The sequence below is a fragment of the Zootoca vivipara genome, chromosome 7 (assembly GCF_963506605.1).
Source record: "Zootoca vivipara chromosome 7, rZooViv1.1, whole genome shotgun sequence".
Classification (NCBI taxonomy): Eukaryota; Metazoa; Chordata; class Lepidosauria; order Squamata; family Lacertidae; genus Zootoca; species Zootoca vivipara.
Window position 1 is genome coordinate 78,782,853 of NC_083282.1, and position 16,198 is coordinate 78,799,050.

At 41.5% G+C, this 16,198-nt stretch overlaps 1 protein-coding gene across 2 annotated transcripts in view; it reads right to left on the minus strand.

Annotated features, from left to right (window-relative positions):
- ADNP (activity dependent neuroprotector homeobox) overlaps window positions 1-16,198 on the minus strand; it is a 50,557-nt gene that overhangs the window by 8,639 nt on the left and 25,720 nt on the right. For both annotated transcript variants that reach the window (XM_035121281.2, XM_060277306.1), the window contains 2 exons: window positions 3,612-3,727; window positions 1,832-1,924 (listed from right to left, as the gene is read on the minus strand). In XM_035121281.2, the coding sequence (XP_034977172.1) occupies window positions 1,832-1,924; window positions 3,612-3,719 (201 nt within the window). In that variant the 5' untranslated portion in view covers window positions 3,720-3,727. The remainder of the gene's footprint in view (window positions 1-1,831; window positions 1,925-3,611; window positions 3,728-16,198) is intronic.

The following is a 16,198-nucleotide window of genomic DNA, read 5'->3' on the forward strand; positions in this document are numbered from 1 at the left end:
ACATATATATATTCTCTTCTTCACCACCCCGCTTCTTCTGCCTCCTTGCCGCCGCCACCAACATCCACCCAAGCTGGTGGGAGGGGAGGGAGGCTTCTGGCAACTAAGTACCAAACGTGAAGGAGATAATCTAAAGGCTCAATCTGCCACCACTGGCCATTTCCCACTGCTTGCGGCTGCATGGCTTTGGGGAGGAGACAAGGAGGGGTGGGGTGGGGAGGTGGGCTGGGGAGAGAAATAGAAAGAAGCGGTGCGGGGTGGGTGTGTTTGTGCAAAAGCTTTGGGCTCGATCTGGGAGCGGCAGGGAGCGCAGGATCACTTCAACCGATGGTGGCTGGGAGCTTTGGGGCAGCCCCGCAGTGAGAGCAGGAGGCTCAGCTGCATCTTGGGGTCCCCACTGGGTGCCGCCTGCCCACTCGCAGAGAGGACCTACTCGCCAGCTCAGTTTTAAAGCAAACCTTGATCTCTGGTGTTGACTTTTTTCTTTTTTTAAAAAAAAAATTCTCTTTTTCAAATTTTTTATTTATTTATTTACGTAATTTTATTTTACTTACTTATTATTTATTTAGAAGCGCCCCTGGATTTATGGAAAAAAATCTGGTAACCTTAAACTATGGTCTCAGCTGCCCTGAGATCATTGTCAAGTCCCCGTCCCCCCCGTGTAGTTCTGGGCTGCTTCATCACCTTTCTCATGATCATTGCAATTCCACAAGATGAGATCTTGCATGGAGCCCCAGACCGAGGGAGGTTGACAGTTATTTTGTGTTTCTTCCATTTGCGAATTATTGCACCAACTGTTGTCACCTTCTCACCAAGCTGCTTGGCAATAGTCTTGTAGCCCAGTCCAGCCTTGTGCAGGTCTACAATCTTGTCCCTGACATCCTTGGACAGCTCTTTGGTCTTGGTCATGGTGGCTACTTTGGAATCTGCTGGATTGATTGCTTCTGTCGACAGGTGTCTTTTGTACAGGTACTGTAACAAGGTGGGATTACAGGTAAGACCTCTCCCTTACAGCAGGTGCTTCTACTCTCAGCTCGTTACATACAGTGATGATACCAGGTAGCCTGACATCTGGCTGGTTGATAGGGGATCAAATACTTATTTCACTTATTATAATGCACATCCACCTCTGACTTTTGTCTTCTGGGTTTCTGGGGTTTTTCCTGTTGTTATTCTGTCTCTCACAGCTACAATAAAACCTACCATTAAAATTATGGACTGGTCATTTCTTCGTCAGCGGGCAAACGGGCAAATTTAGCAGGGGATCAAATACTTCCCCCCCCCTCCTCACTGTATACACTATGCTTTGTCAATTCAGACACACCAAACCATTGTTAAGCTTTTTAAACTATGTTTTGGTAGTATATCAGAGTTGAACTACCTGCTGTCAGTTCGTTCTCAATTCTGCTTATCTTGAAAGGGGCACCAAATTTGCTAGTTAAAATTCCTTCAATATGTTGTACTATTAGTGGTAATAGCCAACTAAGTCATACTCAGGAGTACACTCACTGCCAAACTCAAGTCCAAAAGATTTCAACAGACCTACTCAGTCCTGAGACACCACTCAGCAACTGCCGTTTCCACAGACACCAAAGTGCAGTCCCCATAATACTATAACACTCTTTTTCTTCTGTCCCACCCCTGCTGACATCTGGGCTGTAAACCTATGCACACACATCTTGCAATAAATCTCACTGAAATCAGTGGGAATTATTACTTTTGTAAACAGAATTTTTTTTAGGTTGTAAAGCACTTAATGTTTGTCATAAAAACACGATTCCAAACTTAATTGGTTTCAGATATAAGGTCATTTTACCACGTTATTACCAACCTGATTTTTTGTAAGTGAAGGATCCCACAATCCAACATCTTCCCATGTAGTGTTTTTCAGATAGAAGTCATTGGGTTCAAACTGCTTAAAATCCTGCAACAGTGGAAAAGATTGACAAAAGCATAAATAGAAATAACAAACCACAGAATGACTGCCTATTCATTTCTTAAGATCTTGAAAATTCAAGAACAATTATTAAGGTACCAAGAATTACAAATAAAAGGGCTCATTAACATAAAACCTCCCAGGGAGTATAATTTTTACTAATTAATGCATTTTTATACTAATTAAGGGTATGATACAACCACTTCAATAGAAGACAGGTACGTAACATTCCTTTGAAATGAAGATGACTTAAAATTGCTTGAATTTGTCTGGCCCCTGTTCACTTTCCCCTACGAAGTCTGTTTATTTTTTTATGGAATCTGTAAGTCATACAGATAATCACATATGAAAAATTATTCGAGGGAATGAGCCTGTCAGACCATATGAGCAAGGAAGTACTTGCAGGAGCATAGATTAGTTTGTGCGCCAACAGGCTATTTGTACTTTAAAGTAAAAGGCATAGAAACGGAAAGAGTAGTCTCTAAAAAGCTAGGCTCAGTGGGAACCTTTACTGAGGATGCTCTCCAAGATACCACTGTCATGGCAATCAGAAGATAACAGAGCCAAACCTTCTGAAAAGGAGAGGGCATGAGCACTAATTCCCTGGCTAGAGGGTAGAATCCTCCTAGATCTGTCCTGTGCGGGAGCAGAATCTATATACCAGACTACAAAAATTAGAAATGATTGTGTGAAAAATCAAAGGTAACATGAAATTTCAGCCCACATTTTTCAAAATATGCATTTAGCGTTTGTTCAAAAGCAAGAGTCATGTGGCACATTGAAGACCAACAAATTTATTGTGGCATAACCTGTCCCGTTTTCAAAGTATTTCATGCTTAAATTGGTCCCAATGAAATCAATCATAGCTGCTTTTAAGTGATGCAGTAGTGAACACTAAACAGACACAGTGTGCATCTTTATTTTATTACTGATAAATTGGGCATTAACACCAATCCATTTTGTTGGTTATATACAAAAAATCACACACACCCATTTATTTGAAGTAATCTAAAACTTTGGTACCGGTAGTAGCTAAACAAGAGAATCTAGTATTGCAGCTTCACAGTTTTGAAATGTGTAAGTCAGATTCACGATTTGGGAGTGGGAAGACTTGGAAGGGCTACAAGACAGCGTTCATTTTTAGCCCAATGCATTTTGGAAAAAAATCATTTCTCAAGGGCAGATTTTAGCAACAATTCTAATATACAAAGGATACTGCAGTAACCCCTGGTGTGTCAGAACTGTTGATAAAAACATGCCCTCCAGCAAGGTTTTCCAAAACGTGTTGGGCTTGCAATAAGCAGTATTCTGTAGCATCTCCATTTTTCTTCCTCTCCTTTCCTGCCGGCTAGCTGTACCACCTCAGTTTCATGGTTGGTTTTCCACCCTTCAATAGGGAGAAGAGGTTCTCCACTGCAGAGGGAGAAGCGGTTTGAGGCACTGTACTACATTACTAGAATAGATCATTGCAGTCTACCACAGTTAATGCTGTGATATTTATCACAGTGAGATCATCCTTTTGCCTTGAAACAACTCCGTGGGCATTTCTTCAGCAACACTCCTTGGACCTCTGCTCTCCTGAAACTTCACCTTTCAGTTTATAATATTCCCAATGGAAGATACAGTCCTTCAGTTTAAACTGCAACCCAAGGGTTCAATGAAAGATTCGACTTACTTCTATATGCTCTTTACAGTATTCCAAACCAATGTCACTTAGTATTTTTTTCACAGTTTTCCGGGCTTTTCTTAAACTGCCAAGGTTGTTGACAGGAAGCTGGAACATAGTTTCTACTGCGAGGGGGGAGAGAAGAGGGAGGGGAAACATTTTTTTTCTTTCTCAAAACGTTTTGTCCCAAAGTGCTTGAATTCATATCAAAAAGTCTGTTATCACTCAATTTTCTGTTTACATTTATGTACTTCATATCCCTCAGATTCTAGGCAGTTCAAAATAAACTGAGTTGTTCAGCCATCTTGTTTTCAAAGTTGAGCCAGGTAAGTAAACTTTAGGAAAAAAATTTTTTTTAAAAAAACCACACACCACAGGAACAGGGAATATAGTATCCAGATTTGGTCTAAAACACACACACCCAACTTTATGACCAATAGTTACATACCCACTCTTATGTGGAAAAGTCACATTCATCCCAACAAAAGATTCTACTCTGACAAAAGGTCTACAGTTTTTGGCTGGCTTTGCTGGCCAAGTCAATTGTTTACATGCACGTATAATACACAGAAATTAAAGACAACTACAAAGGATGGAATTCAATGTTGTGCTAAGGGGAATGTCAGTGCAAGCATTGCAGTGCACACTTTCTGGGAGTTCGCCCTCCCCTCAGAGCTGGACTTGTTAGGTGACCCCAGCCCAATGTCTTATTGGACAAGTATCTAAATTTATTATGAACATTTAATCATTAAAGTCAAATACAAATAAAAGAAAAAATTGTAATTACCAGTTCTTCTCCCTTAGAAATGGGAGTTCGCTGGCTTGAGGAGAGTGGCCTTTCTGCAGGGAAGGGGAAAAGGCTTCCAACACACAACTCACCTTTCCCAAGAGAAAGGGTCAATGCGGAGAAAGAATCAAAGGCACCTTCAAAATTAATACTAATTCAATTTATACCCCACCGTTTCCCCTGAACCCTTCCCTTGTCTGCTCTGTAAAATACAAGGCTGGCCGATTTAAGGATATTGCTTGTTTTGTTGCCTGCATGACTCAAGACAGCTGATGTACATGCGCCTCGGTGGAGTCCCACACTTGCTGTGGCAAACAGAATGGCTTGTGCCCGACGTTAAGTCTTTTCTATGTCATGATGCAGTTGTCCATTTTCTTGAAGAACACATGAATCAGCCATTGCTCACACCACCACCCTCTTCTTCAACAGACTACGTTAGCTCAGTGAAATTGCTGAGTTCAGTTTTTCAGTCTAGTGCACGAAGGAAGCGGGGATATGGGCACGCAATGAAGAATGGCAGACAGGCTAGGAGTTTGACTTATAAATATGCACAGCTCAACAATGAGCTCAAGAGAATACCAGCTAGAAGATCAAAGCAACAACCAAACAACAAAGCATTTGAACCTCAAAATTCTGTGAATTCAGCTCATTCTTCTGAAAAGTCTCATTTAGAAACTAGTATGACAAATTCCAGGGATTTCAAATTACAAAGTTTATTGAAACTTATTTCTTAATAGTGCAACACCAGGCACCCCCAAACTTCGGCCCTCCAGATGTTTGGGACTACAATTCCCATCTTCCCCAACCACTGGTCCTGTTAGCTAGGGATCGTGGGAGTTGTAGGCCAAAACATCTGGAGGGCCGCAGTTTGGGGATGCCTATGTAACACACACACACACACACACACACACACACACACACACACACACACACCCTACCTGCAGCAATACACATCCCACTCCACTCCCATAACCCATACAGCATTCTCATAACTAATCAACAACTTGGCTTTTTCAAACTCCATCAGAACCTTAAATCTGAATTTCAACTGCTTGCATCAGCATCCTGGCAATACTTACAACTTAAAACAGTGGCTTAATCTTAATTCCTACTTTACTAAATACTTCCTCTATTGAGGTGCACCTGTCTCCCCCAATATTACCATTTGGGCAGACTTTTAAACATCCTTGCAATTGTACCCTAGCATTTGGCTGCTGAAATATATTGTGACTGGAACTCTTGAAGTTATCTAGCGGTGAGGAGGTGTGATTCTTATTAAAATGTTTTGTGGGTTTTTTGCTGTTTTGTTTGTTACCTTGGGCTCCTTTCTAAGGAAGGGCAGGATAGAAAATAAATAAATGCATCAGCTGTCCCAAGCATATGACAACTGCTAAAGTTGTTAAAATAGCCTTCTACGAGCCTGCAAAATGATGCATTTGAAGAATGTACAGTGGTACCTCGGGTTACAAACGCTTCGGGTTACAAACTCTGCTAATGCGGAAGTAGTACCTCAGGTTAAGAACCGTTTCGGGTTAAAAAATGAACCCCCGGAACGAATTAAGTTTGTAACCCTAGGTACCACTGTAATAACATTAAACTGCTCCTTAGCGGACCTTATGTCTTAATGCGATTATAGGGAAGTTGAGAAAGTATTTAGTTACAGGTTGGTAGCCGTGTTGGTCTGCTGTAGTCAAAACAAAATAAAAAAATCCTTCCAGTAGCACCTTAGAGACCAACTAAGTTTGTTATTGGTATGAGCTTTCGCGTGCATGTACACTTCTTCAGATACCTCGTACCAATAACAAACTTAGTTGCTGTCTTAAGGTGCTACTGGAAGGAATTTTTTTATTTTGTTTTAAGAAAGTATTTGATCAATATCAGATATGAATAAGCACACACAACAGACTTTCTGTGTTAAGAGTTCACCACTTACCATAATTATGACAGTAGCTGGAGGATGGTGATTTACAATCTGCAGTTTGTACTTAGGGTTGTGCATCATCCTAATTATACAATTACAAGTGAAGCAAAAAACCAGTTCTAGAAAATCCGCATCCTCAGAAGAATAAAAATGTATATCCTATTATCAAAATTGGAACTGTTTGCCCTCCCAGTTGCCAAGAATTAACACACAAGGCCAATAAACATTCAAAAGCTGAAAGAGCAGAACCAAAGTCTTTCTTTTGGTTCATATTGTGGAGAAACAAATATATTTTGTTTCTACCATGCAACAAACCAGCCAGCCCTCTTAGTGTTGTATCATTACCTGACTTGCAATATATTATACAGTTCATCACTATTACTTGTTCATATGCCTGTGTCACTCATGAACTAGTCTCCCAACAAACATTCTGGCCGGGATTCTCCTAACCAGCCCTATCAGTGGAAGCACTGCTCAAGGACTTCCACTTGTGCAACAGCGCTGCCCCCTCCCACTCTTCCCCCAACACACCCTCCAGCTCTGGGCAGAAACCCCCAGCTCAGTGCAGAGGTGAGAGGAAATCATTCCATTGGGCATACAGTACTGTAATGCTTAAACGGCCTCGGTCCGGTATACCTGAAGGAGCGTCTCCACCCCCATCGTTCTGCCCGGACACTGAGGTCCAGCTCCGAGGGCCTTCTGGCGGTTCCCTCACTACGAGAAGCCAAGTTACAGGGAACCAGGCAGAGGGCCTTCTCGGTAGTGGCACCCACCCTGTGGAATGCCCTCCCAATAGAGGTCAAAGAGAACAACAATTACCAGACCTTTAGAAGGCATCTCAAGGCAGCCCTGTTTAGGGAAGCTTTTAATGTTTGATGGATTTCTGTATTTTAGAATTTCTGTTTTGTTGGAAGCCGCCCAGAGTGGCTGGGGGAACCCGGCCAGATGGGCGGGGTATAAATAATAAATTATTATTATTATTACACAGACAAATTGGCTAGGAGTATGACATTGAATTCCACCCACTATATTCAAAGTGTCTCATAATGGCACTTGGGCAATCTGCAGCCTCTGGCTCCCTCCCCAGCCGATTCAACCTCCCTTGTCCTGCTGCCTAGCTGTTTCCAGTGCAAATAATACAGGGTGTGCAAGATGCACACAATGGCTTGCTCACTGATTTCCCAACATATGCCCTCCTTTTCTCACTGCCCAGATGAAATATTCCCAGCAGCTGTCAGCAGGGAGGAAGATGTTATTGGATCTCAGTGCTTAAACCTCTCTTCTCTCCACACTGAAACTGGGGAAAGGATACGTACAAGAGACTAAGTTGGCGAGTAGGCGGGGGGGGGGAGCCCAGGCCCTGCCTACTACAGCCATGTGGCCCATAGCCCACCTCAGCATGCAGTCTTTGGGGACAAAGAAGAAGCCCACCCCTATTTTACTACAATTGATGAGGATCGATTTTGATTTTTAAAAGCCAAAGGGCTGTCCATTATGTATGTGCTTGCGTGTGTTTGTGAGCAAGCCACCTCTGTGCTGCCCTTGTAATTTCATTCTTAAAGCTGGCAGAATTGAAGGTTTTGCCTGGGTCATGTAGGAGATGTTTTATACTAGGTTGCGAACACTAAGACCTCCCATAATGCACCTGCAGAATCTGGTTCATTCAAACCACGAAGAAGTGCTTATTTTGAAAAGCAGCTTGCCTTAAGCTAGAACCACCTGCTAGGCAAGATGTATGCCTACTCCCGCCCTCACTACTGTTAAGATGCTCCCTTCTTTCCAGACAACTCAGCAAAGTGCATTGTTTAAACAGCAGCAAGTTCCAGCAAACTTTGTTTTTAAACCACTTGTAGCTACTGGTCTTTGTAGAGCAGGGGTGGGGGGATCTCAAGCCCCGGGATCAACTGCAGTCCTCTTTCATCTGCCCTTGAAGCTCTCAGTGAGTCACACTCCTCACTGCCTCTGCTCCACCTCCCTCGAGTGCTTTCACCTAACGCAACAACACTAATGCATGACCAGCATTTAGGGCATCTTCATACAAAACAGGTCACTTCCAATAACATGTCTGGCCAGGGCAGAAACAGACATTCAGAACGAGGCCACACTAAATAAGGTAGCTTAGAAACCTGCATAATTGTGAAGCACACAATCCACACTCGCCAGGAGAATTCTGACTATCTGAGCTTCTGAACACTCCAGTAACTGTTAAGTTGTCTGGTAGATTTTGTACTTATCAGCAAAATTGTAGTAATCACATTTACTAGCAACATTCCCACCCACCCCCAGCCCTTGTATTAGTATTTATTTTTAATTTTTGTTTGGGATTCTATCCTGCAAAACTGAAGGACTAAAGCCTCCCCCCCCCCAAAAAAGCTGTCACCACATGTTTACAAGTGGCCGCTCTGGAAAAAATATTGTGCAACTGATTGCCTAATGAAGCAGGTTCCCATGGAATACAAAAATGATTCCCATTCACAGTATCAGTTCTACCTTATTATAATTCTACCGCAATTAAAAGATTATACACTTGCACATGAACATTTCATTTGTGTGAGAACCTATTAATGTTCTTGATGTGTCTGTAATTCACAAACACATTGACTATCTGGATAAGAAGTGAGCAACCACATGCATAGTGATCTGATTCACAAAGGCCAAATGCTTGCTTTAAAAACCCCACCACCTTAAGATGCTGGAGTCCATGAAAAATGGAGCTGCTTTATTTTTGTGCTCACAAAAAGTTATAAGGGCATAAGATCACTTCATAGCATTCAGGGGATTTAAGATTTTAGTGCACGCCTCATTCTGGTTGTGAGTACTGTGATTTTCATCTCTACACAACTGGAGAGAGAAGTATCTTTACCTTCACGGAGCATTTTGCTAATAATGGTACACAGCAATTGTTCACTTGTGAAGAAGGTGGCTGGTTTCCCTGAATTAGAATGGTTCAATATGACCTATATTCACAAAGTGCGGCTGGAAAAGATGAGTTACAAAGCAATAATAGAATCATGGAAGAGACTCCTCCGGCCATCTAGTAAAACACCCTGCAATGCAGGAATCTCAGTATGTGGTCCCCAATCCAACTTGAAACCATACTGGACCCAGCTTAGCTTTGAAGCAAATAAAATAAAATAACTGTTCGTCCTGTGCACATTTCTTCACTACAGGTCCTGTTACAATTCCAATCTAGAACCCAAAACCTTTTCCCATATGACTGAAAAATCTTATGCTACCATGACTGCCTGGAATCCACTCTTCTCTGAAAGTAATACAATGCATTCTCTGCTTAGAATTCTGATCTTGCTTTGCGAATGCTTTTGAAGAATTGAACCAACAGCAGAATTACTAGTCTCCCAATTCTCCTCAAATATTTATTTAATACACTTTGATGCGGCTTTCAAGGTAAAACAAACTGGCTGGTGAAGAAGAAATACCCTCAACAATTGGTTGTTACTGCACCTCAACAGGCACATATTTCCACATGTGGTGGGAGTGCCCCAAAATCCAACTATTCTGGACAACAACCATACAAGAAATATGTAAAATAACCAAACAAGTATTAGAAATCACCCCAGAACCAGCCTTGCTAAACATCTTCCAAGACAATAATGCCCAATTACACTACAAAGAACTCATAACCCACTTACTCTCAGTAACCAGAAACACCATAACCAGACACTGGAGAGACCTGTCAGGAGTAATCATGGGCCAATGGTACCAAATAGTATGGGAAACAGCCCTACTAGAAAAATTAACCAATAAGCTGAAACTTGACACAGGGACAAATAGAAGAAGACTGCTTCACCCCGGCATGGTTCCCCTTGATCACATACACAGCCCAACAAGACAACGACAAAAAACCACCAACAGCATACAAATCAATATGTCTAACCTGATCTAAAACACCCACCCACCCCACTCACACACGACACAAAGAACATTACAGCCAACCACAAATGAACAACCATATCCTAGGCCAACCCAAATATCTCTCACCACCAAAGGAATGCAAGCAAACAGCAGAGAACCTACACAAGTGACGCTGACAAAAAACAAACAAACAAACAAACCCACATACACTAAGCAAAATAGAAACATCGTCACCCGACGCCACCCTCCCCATCTACCTCTTTCCCCCCTTCTTCCCAATGTCTCAACAAATGAAACTGATTTATAAGGACGTTATGAGAGACATTGCACATATCTTTGTAAGCCAAGAAAATCTTTAATAATAATTAAAAAAAACAATTGTTTGTTACCAAGCCTGGAACTGAACTCCAGGCACAGGTAATGTAAGCAAGATGGAGAAAGGGATTAGCAGGGAAGGGAGATCTGAGCAACAATTGGACAGGCTTACTGGGTCGCCAATCTTTTGGGATCAGCAGGTGCATTTTGAATTGGAAGGCAGCGCTGTGACTGCTGGGGATGGGGGTAACGTAACAGAAAACTAGAGAGAGTGCAGCCATTGCTGCTCCTGCCCCACCTCATGCTTCCTGTGAGAAGTCATTAATGGTGCTGCTCATCCTGACTGTGGCAATCACACAATATTGATTACACCCAGATCCACACCCTGATGCTGTCCATTGCGGTCTAATATCAGGGAGCATTTCCCAGGAGGAAAAAAAATGTACAAGGTGGCTAACCTGCTCCTCCTCACACACGCTAACTGTATACATACACACCACAGACACACAAGTATCCCTCTCACACATACACTTCACCACAGGAGGGGAGAGTGCTCTTGTGCTCAAATCCTGCTTGCAGGTTTCCCACAATGACCAGTTAGGTCACACATGCATTTCTCCCATCATAATAGGAAGTGCCTATTATTATTATTATTATTATTATTATTATTATTATTATTATTATTTCAAACCCTTACCCCCACCCCAGCAAAAACGCACAAAGGCCTGCAACCTGGAGCTTGCTGGGCTGGCAATCCCTGGTCTAAGTGATGTTGAGAGACAAATATCCTAAATACAAATATCCTGAAGAGGATTAAAAAGTGGCTACAGTCACATAAAAAAAATATGGAGGTTATAATAGAAAGCTCACTAGGTATCTCGTTAATGAGCTTTGGTAGTAAAAATAAGGCAGGGGGGAATAAGGGAATTTTAAAAAAAAGAAAACTACAATCTTAATGGTGTTATGTGCCCATGATGCCCACGTTTTTAATATCATGTTGCCGTATCTCAAGGGTTGCTTATTAAGACTGACAGAACTATGTGGAGTATAGCAGGGCTTCCCAAACCTGGGTCTCCAGCTGGTTTTGGACTACAATTCCCATCATCCCGGACCACTGGTCCTGCTAGCGAGGGATGATGGGAGCTGTAGTCCAACAACAGCTAGTTATTCAAGTTTGGGAACCCTGTAGTAAAGAAATGACTTCTAGCACCTCAAAATATTAGAACTCAGATACTTAAAAGGTTGGAGTCAGTAAGCTAGCCTAAGTGGACCTTTGATCTAATCCAGCGAGGCAACATTTAAGCATCATAAATGGAACTAAAACAAGAGGAAGTCCATTTGACTAAAGAAGCTAATGTGCAAAGTATATTAGGCTTTTGGTCAGGGATCACAGACTGCTATTTTTCCAATAATCCTCTCTAAGAGATCAAATATCAGTTTTCATCATCCTAGATTGCTGATTGTTGCATCTTCTCCAGGACCCATTTGAAAAGCAACCATCCTTTAGACCCATAAACAACTAGACACACACTCCTTTGTAGCTGCTGAAGGCAATGAGTTCCCAGAGCCTTCCTATTCCTGCAAGTTCCTCTTCTGGTACAGTTCCTGTACCTCATGACTTCTGGTAGAAGAACCATTAAGGCTGCCAATGGTGAATCAGAATGAAACATTGGTCTGCCAACAAACATGGCTGTGTGTGACATTCTCAGAGGACACACAGGCAAAATGAGGATGTGACCATCAGCTAGTAAAAAAGGCCTAGAAACAAGTGCTGCGCTGAAATCTCACCTCCAGTTTCCAAAAAGTGTTCTTCCTTTGTGAAAGAGGACTGCGAAGGATTTTTTTAAAATTAATTTATATGTTTCAACATTATTTTTGCAGTTAGACATGATCTCATGTATATTTTCAAAGACAACTTCAGATAATGGGTTGTAGCAAGGATGTCCCCACAGATCTAAATGAGATGGTTCATTAAAGGTAGCCTCCTTCTCTACAGACCATCTCAGGTGCTAAAAATAGCAGTGGTGGTTCTGACACCCTCAAGATGGTGGTAGCCCTAAAGAGAGCATTCTCAGTGGCAGCCTCAAAACTGTAGGACTCCTTCCCTCAGAGGAGCGTCTGGCAATGCTGAAGATGTACCTCTTTACCCTGGCTTTTGACACCTGAGATGTTTATTTTCAGGACTAACCCTACTTTTTGCAATTGGATGTTTTTTAACCGCTTTAAACTGTATTTTTAATTGTTGTAACCCATCCCAGGACCTTATTATAATTAATAAAAAAATTAAAACCACAGAAGGAAAAACTTTTTTAAAAAATTAGCACTTTTAAAAAATCAGACCAATTCAACAAAATAGAAGCCTCGGGTAGGTAGGCTGCATTGTCTGAAATAATTCTGAGAATTCTAGCTTCATCTGATTGAAATGAAGCATCTCGGGTAATGGCTTGGCTCAGCTACTTGTCTGTCATGGAACATTCCTGGTCAGAAAAGCTTTAAACACACAATCATCACACAACACCGAGGTAAAATGGAGCTGTTTTTTTTTAAGACAGGTAGTTATAATAGCAACAAGGCCATATACTAAATTATTTCTCAAGAAACCATCTAAAGTTTCAATTCAATTCCTATTTAAAACGTTGTTCTGCACCAGCCAGGTCCAATTAGTTCCCAACTGAGAGGAATCCAATCTATAATCTTGCATTCACAGAAAGGCTTTTGATCCAGCAGAGGTGATCCAGCTAACAAGGGAGCACAGAAGATTTTTGCTGATTTCCCCCATTCCCCTGCTGCTCTCCATACCACCTCCCAACATGTTCTGGATGGTTTTCCCCAACTCTGTGGTGCTGATTTGCAGGGGCAGTGGCACTGGCAAGGGAAAATTGGCAGAAGGTGCGCCCACATCTTCCATTAATGGATGTCTCCACAAAAGCCCTTCCATGTGTGCAAGGGCACCAACTGGATTCCACAAACTGTCTTTAAGAGAGGTCAGGGAGACAATTATTTTGAAAATGTTGATGCAACGAGTGGAAATTAGCACCTTCCTAGAATCACAGAATTGTAGAGTTGGGAGGTTCCAAGAGTCATCCAGGAATCTCTAACAAATGGTCCTCCATCTAATTTGGAACTATACCGGACCCTGCTTACGGTAGCTTTGCTAATGTGCTAGCAGCTTTATTGTTTCAAATCTAGGTCCGTATAGCCGGGAACAAGTGGGCCTGTAAACACACAAATATTCAAGAGTTTGCAGATCTCCACTTATATTTATTCCTGTATAGAGTTCTTTCATTTACAAAAGGGGAAACAGAAGCTGAGCAGCTTGCTCAAAGTCACAAGACGCTAGATTTTCCCTTTGCTTTGCCAGCTGCAATGTCTTGCAGTCAGTTTGTGGGCCCCATTTTAAAGAACTGGTTTTAACTTTCAAAGCCCTTAAAGCAGGGGTGATGAACCTGTGGCCCTCTAGATGTTGTGGAACCAGCTGCCATCAACTCTAGCCAACGTATTCAACAGCCAGGAATGATGGCAGTGGTAATCTAACATCTGGGGAACCAAAGGTTACCCATCCCTGCTGTAATGCCTAACGGCCAAGCTGCTTGAAAGATCATCCTTTTCCCAAATACACCTACCCAATCCTTAAGATCTTAGACATGTTGCTCTGAGGGCCTCTCCCAAATGAAGTGAGGTGGCTGGCAACTAGGGCCTTCTTTGGTGGTGGCACTGAAGTTACGAACAGCCTCCCATAAGAGGTTTACTGATGCCAAATGCATGGTCTGTCGCCAATTTTGTTTCTCAATTTTGTAAATCAGGTTTTGTAATTCATTTGTTTTGTATTGTCTTCTATTCTTTCGATTTGCGAGCCACCCATATGATGTTATTGAATAGTGATGTAAATAAAAATAAATAAATTCCTATGGACCTGATCACTACTTAAAGTGCATGCACTGGTATAGAAGTTTTACAATGATAATACATAAAGAATCAACAAACTCCCAGTGTTCATGCGTTCTTACCAAACCAGATGAAACTATGAACCTGTGTGAATTACTGTAATGCTGTTTTCACTATGTGTTTTGTCTTCCAATGTTTTATATTGTTTGTAATTTGATTCTGTACATCACTTTGAGGATGAAATCCTAAATACACGAGGGAGCAAGTCTTGCTTGTTTATTGTCTTTATATCCCACTTTTTTCTCCAAGGAGTTCAATGTGGCATTGCATGGTTCTCCCCCTCCTCATTTAATCCACACAACAACTCTGTAAAGTAGGCCAGGGTGAGAAGCAGTAACTAGTCCAAGATCACATAATGAGCTTCATGGCTAAGTGGGGATTTGAACCTGGTCTCCCAGGTCCTAAGTCTGACACTCTTATCACACAACAACCAGCTCTCGCCAATTGCAAACATGCATAGGATTGCACTGCACATATGTAATTAGAAATCATTTTTGCATGTTAGTAGGCATTCTGCTTACATTAGTTCTGGTTACAGGTAGGTAGCCGTGTTGGTCTGGATCGAAGTAAAATAAAAAAATTCCTTCAGTAGCACCTGAAGAAGTGTGCATGCACACGAAAGCTCATACCAAAATAAAAACTTAGTTGGTCTTTAAGGTGCTACTGAAGGAATTTTTTTATTTTGCTTACATTAGTAATACTGACACTACGTTTTGTAGTAGCGCAATTAGATAAATGGTATTGCCTGCAAAAAAAAGAACCAATTTCAACAAATACAAAGTTGATAATATTTTCATAGTGATGCTTTGATAAAATAATCTAACATAAGCTAAACTGTTTACATAGTAATGATTTCTGCCCTTATGTAGACACTAACAACTATTGCCTACTTAGGTAGGAGCTGGAATAAAGCCAGCCACAGCCAAAACTGTTCAATGGTCAGTTGGACTGGGCCAGCTTGTAAATCTTAAATGAAAATGTAGCTTCATTATATCACTTAAGAACCAGCCTAAATATACAAGTTGCATGGCAGTGCTTAGCAAAGTTGTTAGGGCCCTATATGGATTACTTTTTCTTTTTATAAGCATTTCATATTATACCTGAAGCATTAAAAACTGTTAAGGGAGCAATCTTTAAGTGCTCAATTAAAGTATTTCAGAAATTGCCACAGCAGGCTGAATATAAAAGAATGGGAAACCAAATTCATTCAACTTCATTTCAGGAGCACATATTTATAACAAAAACAACTTTAAATAAGAAAAATAGATTTCTCCTAATTCCCAATCCCATCCCTTGTGAATTAGGAGAGGTTCATTTCTGTGTGGAAATTCAGCCATGGTTCTCTGGATCTGACCTGAAGAAAATAATAGGCCAATTCATTTATAATATTTCTGGCTAAATAATTTCTGGTTTAATAAGCCAGAGCATGCATTTCTTCTTGCATACTAGCTCTCTTTAATGTCAAAAATGAAGAGCTTTGGGACAGCTTACTAACAACATCAAATCAGGATAGAACTGCTTTTAAGATCCTTGTTAGTAAATAAACAGTAAGCCATAGTTCCCTGTTGCGGATGTTAACAGGGAACTATGGTTTAAAGCATGGGTAGGCAAACTAAGGTCTGGGGACGGTCCGGGAATCAACCGCAACCCCAGAGTCGGACATGACTGGACCTGATTGTCAGGAGCCCCTTTACCTTTATGGTTTAAAGCATGGATAGGCAAACTAAGGCCTGGGGACGGTCCGGGAATCAATGT